This window comes from Hylobates moloch, unplaced genomic scaffold (assembly GCF_009828535.3).
Source record: "Hylobates moloch isolate HMO894 unplaced genomic scaffold, HMol_V3 SCAFFOLD_6, whole genome shotgun sequence".
NCBI lineage: Eukaryota > Metazoa > Chordata > Mammalia > Primates > Hylobatidae > Hylobates > Hylobates moloch.
In genome coordinates, this window is record NW_026652281.1 from 73,216,095 (window position 1) to 73,229,480 (window position 13,386).

The 13,386-nt window shown below is 40.1% G+C and overlaps 1 protein-coding gene across 1 annotated transcript in view; it reads right to left on the reverse strand.

The window, feature by feature from the left end:
* DNAH3 (dynein axonemal heavy chain 3) overlaps positions 1–13,386 on the reverse strand; it is a 223,910-nt gene that overhangs the window by 153,936 nt on the left and 56,588 nt on the right. Inside the window, exons 16-18 of the mRNA XM_058440807.1 lie at positions 12,838–12,961; positions 6,912–7,065; positions 5,654–5,798 (exon numbers count right to left, since the gene is read on the reverse strand). Of these exons, the coding sequence (XP_058296790.1) occupies positions 5,654–5,798; positions 6,912–7,065; positions 12,838–12,961 (423 nt within the window). The remainder of the gene's footprint in view (positions 1–5,653; positions 5,799–6,911; positions 7,066–12,837; positions 12,962–13,386) is intronic.

A 13,386-nucleotide genomic window follows, 5' to 3' on the forward strand; every position in this document is an offset into this window, starting at 1 on the left:
CAGGAGGCTAAGGAAGGAGAATCACTTGAACCCAGGAGGTGGAGGTTGCAGTGAGCCAAGATCACGCCATTACACTCCAGCCTGGGTGACAGAATGAGACTCCGTCTCGAAAAAGAAAAAAGAAAAAAAAAGAAATTAAAACACAATACTATTTACGTTGGCACCCTAAAAATTAAATTTGTACTTGGGCACAAATCTACCAAAATATTTGCAAGATCTATATGAGGAAAACTACAAAAAACTCTGATGAAAGAAATCAAAGAAGATATAAATAATGGAGAGATATTCCATAATTATGGATAGGAAGACTCAATATTGTTAAGATGCCAGTTCTTCCCAACTTGATCTATAGATTCAACACAATCCCAGTAAAAATCCAAGCAAGTTATTTTGTGGATATTGACAAGCAGATTCTAAAATTTACACAGAGAAGTAAAAGATCCAGAATAGCCAACACAATATTGAAGGAGAAAAATAAAGTCAGAGACTGATATTAGCGAGCTTCAAGAGTTACTATAAACCTACAGTAATCAAGAAAGTGTGGTATTGGCAAAAGAAAGTCACATAGATCAATGGAACAGAATACATAACCCACCCAGAAACAGAACCACACAAATATAGTCAACTGGTCTTTGATAAAAGAGCAAAGGCAATATAATAAAGATAGCCTTTTCAACAAATAAAGATGAAAAAATTGGACATCCATACACACACACACAAAAAGAATCTAGATACGGATCTTACACCCGTCACAAAAATTAACTCAAAATGGATCATAGACTTAAATCTAAAATGGAAAACTATAAAATTCCTAGAAGATAACATAGGAGAAAATCTGGATTACCTTGGATTTGAGAATGACTTTTTAGTTACGACAAAAAAGGCACAACACATGGGAAAAAAATGATAAACTAGAAATGAAAAGATTCTTCCCTGTGAAAGACGCTGTCAAGAGAATAAAAAAGCCACAGTCTGGAAGAAAATATTTGCAAAAAAAGAATCTGATAAAGGACTATTATCTAAATATACAAAGAATTTTTAAAAATTCAACACTAAGAAAACAAAAACCTGAAACTTAAAACTAGGCAAAAGCTCTGAACAAATACCTAACCTAAGAAGATATACAGGAGGCAAATAAGTATATGAAAAGATGTTCAATATCATTGCCATTAAGGAACTACAAATTAAAACACAATGAGTGGCTGGGTGTGGTGGCTCATGCCTGTAATCCCAACACTTTGGGAGGTCAAGGTGGAAGGATTGCTTGAGCCCAGGAATCTGAGGCCAGCTGGGGCAACATAGTGAGACTCTCATCTCAATTTAAAAACAATAACAACAACAATAGCCAACGATAGATACCACTACACACCTATTCAAATGGTCTAAACTCAAAACACTGACAACATTAAATGCTGGCAAGGATGTGGAGCAACAGGAAATGTCATTTATACTGGTGGAAATACAGAACGGTACAGCAACTTTGAAAGACAGTTTGGTAGTTTCTTACAAAACTAAACATATTCTTACCATATAATCCAGCAATTGTGCTTCATAGTATTTACCTCAAAAAGTGAAATTCAAAAACATACATCATTTACAATAGCTCCAAAAAAGGAAATACCTATGTATAAATTTAACAAAACATGCACAGGATCTGTATGCTGAGGACCTGCAAAACACTGATAAAAAGAAGTAAAAGGAGACCTAAATAATTGAAGAGATGTAAAGTGTCCATTGATTGGAAGACTCAATATAATAAAGATGTGAATTCTTTCCCAATTGATTGCTACAGATTTAAAACATTTCCAACAAAATCCCAGCAGAGTTTTTTGGTATGTATAGACAAACTGATTCTCAAATTTATGTGGAAAAATGAAGAGCCAAAATAAAATTTGAAAAAGAAGAATGAAGTTAGAAGAATCACACTATGTGATTTTAAGACTTTCTATAAAAATACAGTCGTCAAGTTGATGTGGTATTAGTGAAAGGTTTGACATATAGATTGACAGAACAGAATAGAGTCAAGAAATTAACTCACAAAATTATGGACAATTGATTTTTGACAAAGATACAATTAAGTGGATAAAAAAAATTTTATTTTTTCCAATTACTGGAAGCATTGGACATTTATATGTAAGACAATGAACTTGAACTAAGCCTCATATTTTAAAAAAATTAACTCAAAATGGACCATAGATCTAAACGTAAAACATAAAACCATAAAAATTCTAGAAGAAAATGTAGGAGAATATCTTCATGACCAGGGTTTGGCTAAGAGTCCTTAGAGATGATACCAAGGGCACAATCCATAAAAGAAAAATTGATACATTGGACATCATCAAAATTAAAACCTTTTTCTCTGTGAAAGACACTATAAAGAGAATAAAAAAACAAGCCATGGACTTGGAGAAAATATTTGTAAATCACATATCTCACAAAGGGCTTGTATCCAAAATATATAAAGACCTCACAAAACTCAACAGTAAGAAATCAAACAACGAATTAAACAAATGGGTAAAAGACTTGAACAGACACTTCACCAAAGAGGATATACAAATGACAGGAATGCACATAAAGAAATGTTCAAGGTGATTAGGCATTGGGGAAATGCAAATTAAAATCATAATGAGACACCACAACTACTTATGAGAATGGCTAAAATAAAAAATACAGGCCAAGCACAGTGGCTCACACCTGTAATCCCAGCACTTTGGGAGGCCGAGGCAAGTGGATCACCCGAGGTCAGGAGTTTGAGACCAGCCTGGCCAACACGGTGAACCCTGGCTCTACTAAAAATGCAAAAATTAGCCAGGTGTGGTGGCACGCTCCTGTAATCCCAGCTAAATGGGAGGCTGAGGTGGGAGAATTGCTTGACCCAGGAGGCAGAGGCTGCAGTGAGCCGAGATCACACCACTGTACTCCAGCCTGGGTGACAAAATGAGACTCCATCTCAAAAAAAAAAAAAACCATATATATATATATGGACAATAATACCCAGTGGCTGGTTGATATGGTTTGTTTGTGTCCCCATTCAAATGTCATCTTGAATTACAGTTCCCATAATCCCCACATGTCGTGGGAGGGATCTGGTGGGAGGTAACTGAATCATGGGGTCGAGTTTTCCCATGCTGTTCTCATGATAGTGAATAAGTCTCAAGAGAACCGATGGTTTTATAAAGCTCAGTTCCCCTGCACATGCTCTCTTGCCTGCCACCATGTAAGAATTGCCTTTGCTCCTCCTTCACCTTCCACCATGATTGTGAGGCCTCCCCATCCATGTGGAACTGTGAGTTCACGAAACCTCTTTTTCTTTATAAATTACCCAGTCTCAGGTGTTTCTTCATAGCAGTATGAAAATGGACTAATACACTGGCGAAGAGGTGGAACAACTGGAATTATCACACATTGATGAGGGATGCACAATGGCACAGCCACTGTGGAAAACAAAAGTTTGGCATTTTCTTATAAACTTGCACATATACTTTAAATATAATTCAGCAATCCACTCCTGGGCATTTACCCTAGAGAAATAAAAACTTATATTGACACAAAAATGTTGACATAAATATTTACAGCATCTCTATTTATAATAGTCTGAGAGTGAAAACAGTGGGTAAATGGTTAAGCTGGGGTATCCACAGAATGGGATACTACTCGCAATAAAAGGAAATGACCTATTGCTACATCTAACAACTTGGATGAATCTTAAAGGCAGTGTGCTGAGTGAAGGAAGCAGTCTTGAAACATTGCATACTGTATCATTCCATTCACAGGAGGAGCCTCAAAAGGACAAAACTATAGGAACAATGAAGAGATCAATAGTTGCCAGGGGTTACAACTGGGGGGAGGATTTGACCACAAGGAGACAGTCCAAAGACATTTATTGAGTTGATGAAATTGCTCTGTTTTCTGATTGTAGTGATGTTTATATGAAAGTCAACATCTGTTAAAATTCATAAAAATGTATGCCAAAAATGTCCATTTTAATGTATATAAATTTAAAAATAAAATGTAAAATATTTTTAAAATACAATACCTATTTCTAATAAAAACACTTGGTAATTTATAAATACTTTTTTTTTTGAGACAAGGTCTCGCTCTGTCTCCCAGGTTAGAGCACAGTAGTGCCATCACAGCTGACTGCAGCCTCAACCTCCCAGGTTCAAGCGATCCTCCTGCCTCAGCCTCCTGAGTAGCTGGGACTACAGGTGCACACCACCATGTCCAGCTAACTTTTTCCTTTTGTTTTTGGTAGAAGTAAGGTCTTGCTATGTTGCTCAGGCTAGTCTTAAACTCCTGAGCTCAAGTAATCCTTCCACCTTGGCCTCCCAAAGTGCTGGGATTACAGGTATGAGCCACCATGACCGGCCTTGTTGTGTTTATAAATACTGAAGCACTAGAAACTTGCTAAAGGCTCAAACCTAAGGGTCTCTGATTTTTTTTTTTTTTTTTTTTGAGACAATGTTTTGCTCTGATGCCCAAGCTGGGGTGTAGTAAGCAGATCATAGCTTACTGCAGCCTTGATCTCCTGGGCTCAAGCATTCCTCCCATCTTAGCTTCTCAAGTAGCTGAGGCTACACGTGCACCACCACACTTGGTTGATTTTTTATTTTTTGTAGAGACAGGGTTCTCACTATGTTACTGAGGCTGGTCTCGAACTCCTGGGCTCATGCAATCCTCCGGCGTCAGCCTCTCAAAGTGCTAGGACTACAGGTGTGAGCCACTGCACCCAGACAAGGATCTCTGATTTTGTCCTCTGTTCTTAAACCCCCTCCACAGGTGGTATCATTCATGGCTTTGCTTTTAATCTACACATCAATTTTTCCCCAACATAAATCCTACCCTCCAAATCTCTCTCCTAAAATCCACACTGATATACTCAACTGCTATTTAATATTCCCATTTGATTGTTTCCAGGTGCCTCAAACTCAATGTATTCAAGTTGATGGGGTTTTTTGTTTGTTTGTTTTGTTTTGTTTTTCCCAACAAATCTGTCACTTCTCTTGTTCAGTGATGGTAATACCAACCAAATTGCCTGAGCCAGTCATCTGGAAGTTGGTTCTTTGCTGTTATTATCCTCACTCATCCCTGAAGTAAGAGAACTAAGTCTTGGAGAAGCTAAGTAACTTTTCCCAAAGGTCAGCTAGTAAGTTCTTTAAGCATTAAAATTCTTACCTCTGAGGCAATAAAATTCTTACCTTTGAGAGGATAGTAACCTCTTCCTCCCTGCCCCTTAACCCATATCAGATCAATTGTTAAGTCCTGTTGATTCCAACTCCTCAATACCTTTCTGGACCCCAGATCCTAGAGTAAAAGGTAGTTTACAGATGTCTATGGCACCCTGGCACCTGGCCTTTCCTGAAGCAGCACCATCGTGAAACTGCCATCTGTTCTCCTACCATCTGCAAATCTAAGTCGTGACTCTGGGTGGCTGCCTATTGTGTTTTACCCTGGAAATAGATCTGGCTCTTTCTCCACCTTCCATTTTTATTATCACATCAGATAATTTTGACTGTGGCTGCCTTAATCTGGAGTGTCAGAATCTGATTAAAAGTCCAGCCAGATTCTTAAGTGCAAACTGTATTTCAGAAGTGACTTGGTGGATCCTCCACCCCATCCCCATCTGTCCCAGCAGAGTGAGAACACCACATACCATTCATCCATTCCTCCGACTTGGTGCTGAACTCATAGGCTGTCGACCACAGCTGCTCATAAGGTACTTTGTTCGTCAGCATGGCCTGCAGAAGAGGGTAGGTACTCTTCTCCTTTTCCAATAGCTCTTCCTCCTTATTGATCAACTGCAAGGCAAAAGGAGATGCTGTTTACAGGATGGGTTGTTCTCCTAAGCCCTAGAAGGCACCAGGGCAAATTCCTCAGTGCCTTGAAAACCAAGTGGAGGGAAATGCTTACTCATCTGGAGAGTAAGAGAGGAAACTAAAGCATGAACTCAAGCAAGAATGTCCCTCTGCCACTTCCAAGGACCTTGGCAGCTGAGGTCTGTCTGGTTGAAACTGTAGGATAATCAGCTACTTGCTCTATCATCTCTGTTTCCACTCTATGACAGCCATATCTCCGTTTTCATAATTTTCATATGTACTTTAGCTACATATATGATGTTACCTCCTTGTACTGACTTGCCTCGGAGGTAAGAATTTTAATGGTTAAAGAACTTACTAGCTGATCTTTGGGGACAGTTACTTAGCTTCTCCAAGACTTAGTTCTCTTCAGGGATCAGTGAGGATGATAACAGTACCTAACCCAAAGATGTGTTACAGGCATTAAGTGAAATATTGTATATGAAGCTCTTGACCATTGCTAAGCAAGTAATAAATGCTCAATATATGTGAACAATTACCTTACTATAATTTCTTCTTTGGGTGCTCAGTAACTAATAAAGGGAAAAGTCTGGTGTCATGAAGGGATATGGGAAAAGGCAGTTGAAAGTACCAGTGAGCCAAGTGTGGTGGCTCATGCCTGTAATCCTAGCACTTTGGGAGATTGAGGCAGGTGGATCACTTGGGGTTAGGAGTTCAAGACCAGCCTGGCCAACATGGCGAAACTCTCTCTCTATTAAAAATACAAAAAATGAGCTGGGCATGGTGGCACACACCTGTAATTCCAGCTACTTGGAAGGCTGAGGCAGGAGAATCACTTGAACCCAGGAGGTGGAGGTTGCAGTGAGATGAGGTCACATTACTGCACTCCAGCCTGGGCAACAGAGCGAGACCTTGTCTAAAAAAAAAAAAAAAAAAAGAAGAAGAAAAGAAAAAGTACCAATGAAAGAACTGGCCAATGAGTTAACCAATACTATCCACCTAGTAGATGCTATTAGGAAATAGGAAATTCACAACCAAGGATCAGAACCGATAGACCAGTACAGCGTCATAAGTCCCCATCTGAAGATCCCGAACCTCAAACTCTGCAAGCGCCTGATTTAGGTTCTTTGAAAGCTCATTAAGCTTTTCAACATTGTGTTTCATTTCTTCTGTAGTCATCACTTCACGTTTCCTAAAACCTTCCAGTTCTCTGTGGTAGCCCTCAAGTCTTGACTCAAATTCTGAGCATCTGAAAATAAAGACAGCCTGGTCACCTTTGGACTTTGCATTTTGTGCACTTTCAAAACATCAGCACTGCTTGCCCATATTTAAGCCTGCAGAGAATTTGATCAGTTACCTGCAGATTTACTCCTCCAATCCTCCCCACTCCATCTTTCTCTCTCTCTCTCAAGATAAATGAAGATGAAAAAATAAGTTAAACTATCTATAAGACCACCTCCCAGAAATGGAGCTGTTGTGAGCCTGTTGGTGGTTAAACATTTCCAGGTATTTTCCTGTACAGGTAAATACGTATAAGATATATGTACACATATACATACTGTTTATTCATTCAGCCATTAGACATTTATTATTGAGTGCCTAATATATTTTATAACTGCCCTAGGCATCAGGAATATATTTGTTAAGTATGCGATTAAGTTCTCTACCTTCATGGAGCTTGTATTTTAACTGAGGGATACCTAGACAATAGACATGGATGGATGGATGGATGGATGGATGGATGGATGGATGATGGATGGATGGATAGATGGATGGATGGATGAATGGATGGATGGATGGATGGACGGTTGGACGAATGGATGAATAAATCCATAGACAGGACAAACAATAAAATATTTCTGTTAGTAATAAATGCTCTGAGGAAAATATAACAGGGCAGAATGACTAGCAGACGGAAGTGGAGGGCTACTGTAGCTAGAGCGATCAGCAGAGACCTTTCCAGAGATTTACCGACTTCATCCATATTATCAGCAAAGCAGGTCTCAATGAGAACTGCTCCCTTTTTCTAATGAGGCAGAATAATATAGTGTGAAGTGGACAGGGTCTTGAGACAAACAAGCTAGCCTCAAATTCCCACCTTGCCACTTAGTAGCTATGTAGTCTTGGGAAAGTCACTTAAACTCTCTGTGCCTCGGGTAGATAAAACAAGGATAGAAAAAATACCAGCTTAATAGTTAAAGTCAACGAGAACAACAACAACAGAAAAAGCTCAGAATTGAGCCTGGTATACAATAGTCAATACGTAAGTGTTTGCTCACATTCACTAAAATGTAAACTCTATACAGTTGATTTTTACTTATTTATTTATTTTTACCCAGCTCTGTTCAAGGAAATAAATATGTTTCTTGTCTCCTTAATTCCTTGTTGTGTCTTCAGCAGTTAGACCACCTGATGCACAGCAAATAATCAATACTCTCTGAACAAATAAGGGAACTTTTAATTGAGATCAGCTATAGTGACATTTCATAAATTTAGTTATCCTAAGAATGCTTAATTATGTTATGGCAGTTTTAATGTTGCTTTTTTCTTAAACACAATTTAGAGAATTAATTTTCAAGTGGTCTCTCTTTTCCTTCTGTAGTGCAGTGGCACAATCTTGGCTCATTGCAACCTCTGCCTCCCGGTTTCAAGTGATTCTCCAGCCTCAGCCTCCCAAGTAGCTGAGATTATAGGTGCCCGCCACCACGCCCAGCTAATTTTTGTATTTTTCATAGAGATGTGGTTTCACCATGTTGGCCAGGCTAGTCTCGAACTCCTGACCTCAGGTGATTCACCCACCTTGGCCTCCCAAAGTGCAGGGATAACAAGCATGAGTCACATATTCCAGCCTCCATTCCTTTTCTCAGCTTTTTATTTTTGTTTTGTAATAAGCTGTAATTTTAGACTTTGGTTGGTGTTCATTTTCAAGAATATCCTTAGTGTAAAAACGTTTCATTCATTCACTCATTAAAATGGTGAACATCCACTATAAGCAAAGAACCATGTTCTATCTGAATCCTTAGGCTTTGGTGAAACACGATGTCGGGTGCTCTCCGTAAGTAAGGCATCTTCCCTTCTTCCTTCAGGGTGCCAAAGTGTTTTCCTTTGCCCTTTTATGGCAGAGAGCAGCAGCTCACATCCCTGAGTCATCCATTGTATAAATTTCATATAACTTCTAGAACCACGGAACCTACCACTGAGATGGATGAAATGACGGGGCAGAGGGGCAACGCTTATTATTCTTCTGCTGTCCATGCGATTAGGTGCTGCTGAGTGCCTTTTCACATCATTAAATTCTTTTTGAAGCTCTAAATACTATACTCACATAGAAATCTCTGATGAAAGCAGTTTTGAATTCCTCCCAGAGGACAACTGCATGTAAGCTCAGTGATTACCTTAAAATATTACTATTATTATGGTTTCTAATTTCTTATAATTGCCAAGTACATTATAGTTTCCAAAGTACTTTCATGTCCCCACAACACACACATACAAACAACTGCTCCTTGACTTACAATGGGGTTACATCCCTATAAACCTATTGCAATTTGAAAATACTGGAAATTGAAAATTCATTTAATACACCTAACCTACTGAACATCAGAGCTTAGCTTAGCCTACCTTAAATGCACTCAGAACACTCACATTAGTCCACAGTTATCATCTAAGACAAAGCCTGTTTTATAATAAAGTGTTGACTACCCCATGTAACTTATTGTATACTGTACTGAAAGTGAAAAACACAATGGTTGTATGGGTATTCAAAGTATCACTTTCACACCATCAGAAAGTCAAAGTATCATAAGTTGAACCATCGTTAAGTCAGTGACTAGCTGTGTGTGTGTGTGTGTGTGTGTGTGTATGTAAATTCCATACATATTTCATATAAATAAATTCCTATATATATATATATATCTCCCAATATATTATATTCCATAGAATAATACAATCATTAGCAAATAGTAGGCACTCAGGAAATTAGGTTGATTAAGAGTTGTATTTGTAGGACCATTTAGAGTGTAAGGGGAGGATTTTGGCAGGAAATAGAATTCACTCTCATGTTCAAAGAAAGACACTTTAAAGTTTACTTGCAGGGGTGAGGTATGGATAGGATTAAAGGAACAAATAGCAGACAGTGAGGCACCCAGAGACTAGCATCAGAGGGAAGCCATTAAGACCCCCAGGCTGGAGACAATGGAAAACTGGAACCATGGAGGAGGAGGCATTGACATCAGAGGGATGCAGCTACTGCCTCTGAGCCCCAGGGCCAGGCAGGGAGGGAGAGGAGGAAAAGCTTGCTAGCTACTCTCCCACCTCCTGCAGAGCTCCACGGACAGGGCTCAGCCTGGATCCAACAGACAAGAGAATCCAACACTGCAGATTGGGTATCACTTTCCAGGCGCAGAGCCGGAGGGTGGGGTAGGAACAGCGAATGGAGAATAATCAGCATGGAACCCCAAAATCATTAATGTGGACTGGGAAAATAAAGCCAGGTTTCTTGCAGAGGAAGCATGATTGTTTTCTCATGAGATGGATGGATGCATGAATATGGCTTAATCCATCTCACAGGCTGTTCTCAGGATTAATGCAACATGATGGACATAAGGATTTAAAGGTTCACCGAAGAGAGGGCTGAGCCCAGGGCTGCCCTGCTGAGCCTCTTCTAGAGCCGCCCTCTGCTGGCCCCTGCTGTTAAGAGCTGGGGCATCAGTGGATGAGATCAAGCTGAGAGTCGCCCCTCAGAAGGAGACGAGGACACTCTCCTCGTCATAAATGACAATTGTTCTCATTCCTCACAGAGCCACCCCTCACTGCTCCTAACTTCAACAGCACTTACTGTCTCTAATTGGTCTTGCGGTAATATTCTAAAATCATGCACGCAAAATTGATGGCTTGGAAGTTGAGAAGTGTTTTTTCTCCCCACAGGGGTCCCTGTTCAAAGGGAGAAGGAAGCTGATAGTTTTGGAATTCCTACCACGTGCTGTTTACCGCCTAAGCACAATCTCAGATCATCTCATTTCATCCTTCAGCACCATGAGAGAGGGTCTGATTCTATCCCATTCTCCAGATGAGGGGCACAGAGGCTCAAAAAGATGAAGGAACTTGCTTCTGTTTATTTCTAACAAAAAAAGTGATTTTGCCACCCAAGTCGTAAGTTTACCTATATAACAAACCTGCACATGTACTCCCGAACCTAAAATAAAAGTTAAAATATATTAAAAAGCAAATAAAGAAATTGCTGGGGAAAAATGATTTTACTTTCTGGTTAGACATAAAAAAGTGGTAGATATATAGAGTGGATACTACTCAGCCATAAAAAGAATGAATTAATGGCATTTGCAGCAACCTGGATGGGATTGGAGACTATTATTCTTTTTTTTTTTTTTTTTTTTGAGACAGAATCTCGCTCTATCACCAGGCTGGTTTCAGCATGTTGGTCAGGATGGTCTCGATCTCTTGACCTCCTGATCCGCCCACCTCGGCCTCCCAAAGTGCTGAGATTACAGGCATGAGCCACTACGCCCAGCCAGGAGACTATTATTCTAGGTGAAGTAACTCAGGAATGGAAAACCAAACATCATATGTTCTCACTCATAAGTGGGAGCTGAACTATGAGGATGCAAAGGCATAAGAATGATACAATGGACTTTGGGGACTCCAGGGAAAGGGTGGGAGGTGGGTAAGGGATACAAGACTACAAATTGGGTTCAGTGTATACTGCTTAGGTGATGGGTACCCCAAAATCTCAGAAATCGCCACTAAAGAACTTACTCATGTAACCAAATACCACTTGTTCCCCAAAAACCTATAGAAAAAAAAATCAGTTCCACAGAAGAGGGTGTAGAGGGTGTGTGTGTGTGTGTGTGTGTGTGTGTGTGTTGGCGGGGGCAGGGTGGGGGATTTGGGAGGTATATGGGAATTCTTTGTACTTTCTGCCCAATTTTGCTGCGAATCTAAAGCTGCTCTAAAACATAGTCTATTAATTTAAAAAGAAATCAACTCCTTCCATCAGGCTAAGTTCTGGGCTTCAGGGCCAGTATCCATTCAGATGGAGGCAGGAAAATACACACACACTCACAAACACACACACTCACAAACATAATTTTTTGCACTCCCTGGGGAGCACACTTAGGCCATATTTTCCAGGTAGCAACTACATGGGTTGACCCTTCAGCCAAAACTCTCCCATTTGGTGTAGAAATCCCTGCTTTTATCTATTCTTGTCCTTTCTTGTAAGTATTTGCAGGAATTATGGCAGCTCAAGTTGGGAGTGGGAGTTTCTTATGTGAAGGGGACAGGGTAATTGATATGAATCTGCAGGTCATAATCAAAATGTGAACCTGGAATGGGTGTGTGTGTGGGTGTGTGTGTGTGTGTGTGTGTAAAACCATGTTCATGGCACTGGTCCACTTCACTTGACATTATTGGATTTGTCAGTATGTCTATATTTTCTATGTCACTGGATTAAAATCTTTATTTAGCAGCCAAACACACATATATTTCTAGAATAGAGCATAGCATGTCATGAAACTCCACAACAAATACCAACTGAATTGACAAATAATGAATGAATAAGTGATTACAGCCACATTAGCTCTGAACAAGACCAGCTGCAAAATAGGCAATTTCTCAGCCCCCCTGCCATGCCTTTATTATCTCTGTCTTGATATCTTACAGATCTGTGGTCTCCAATGTAAGGCTGACAATTGCACTATTATTATTGGGGAGGCCGTTATGACATGCCACTAGTTTTGCCTTTTTCTCTCTGCACCACCAAATTCCAATTATTCAAGGCAGGAAGAGAAGACATTAGCAGAGGTTATTACAGTGAAGCAGTCTTAAAGAAAACATCCCTCAGTGGGAAACCAAAGGAAACGCCTTCTCCACCAATTGTTTTCAGACTTCGCCCACACATTGCCGTGGAGTGGGGTGGGGGATGGCTTAGACAGAACCAGGAACCTGCAGCATGGGTGAAGAAGTCAGGTCTCATTTCCAAAACAATCCCAGACTCTCCCGGTACCTTTTAATCAGATCCATTTCTGCCTGATCCCTCTTATGAAGCAGCAAGTTCCGGCTGTTTTCAAAGATATCTTCAATCTGGTCTGGCCAGAGGAACAGAGTGCTGTTCAATTTGATGTCCTCATCTGCAAAACACATACTGTCTGCTCCAGGACTCTGTTTAGCATAGGTCGGGTCAGCATGTGGTGAATTAATTAGACAGAACAAGAGGTCAACAGGAGTGGTGTGGGGGTGGCAATGAACACATGGATGAGTGACAGCGACATTTGTTGAGCACTTACTAAGGGCCAGGCTAGAAGGTAGATGATATTATCATCCTTGTTTGCACAGATGGCAAACACAGCCATTGAGCCTAGTGGTCAAGGTTACACTGCTAGAAGGCAGCAGAGAGGAATTCAAATCCAGGTCTAATTCCAAAGCCTACGTTCTAACCTCTTTGCTTGATTGCCTTCATAGGCTAGGTCTGAGTCAAGTCAGAAACCCAGGTTGATGCTCTGGTTCCACAGTTCAAACTATTTCACTTCATCTGCATGTCGGTTTCCCTTTAGGT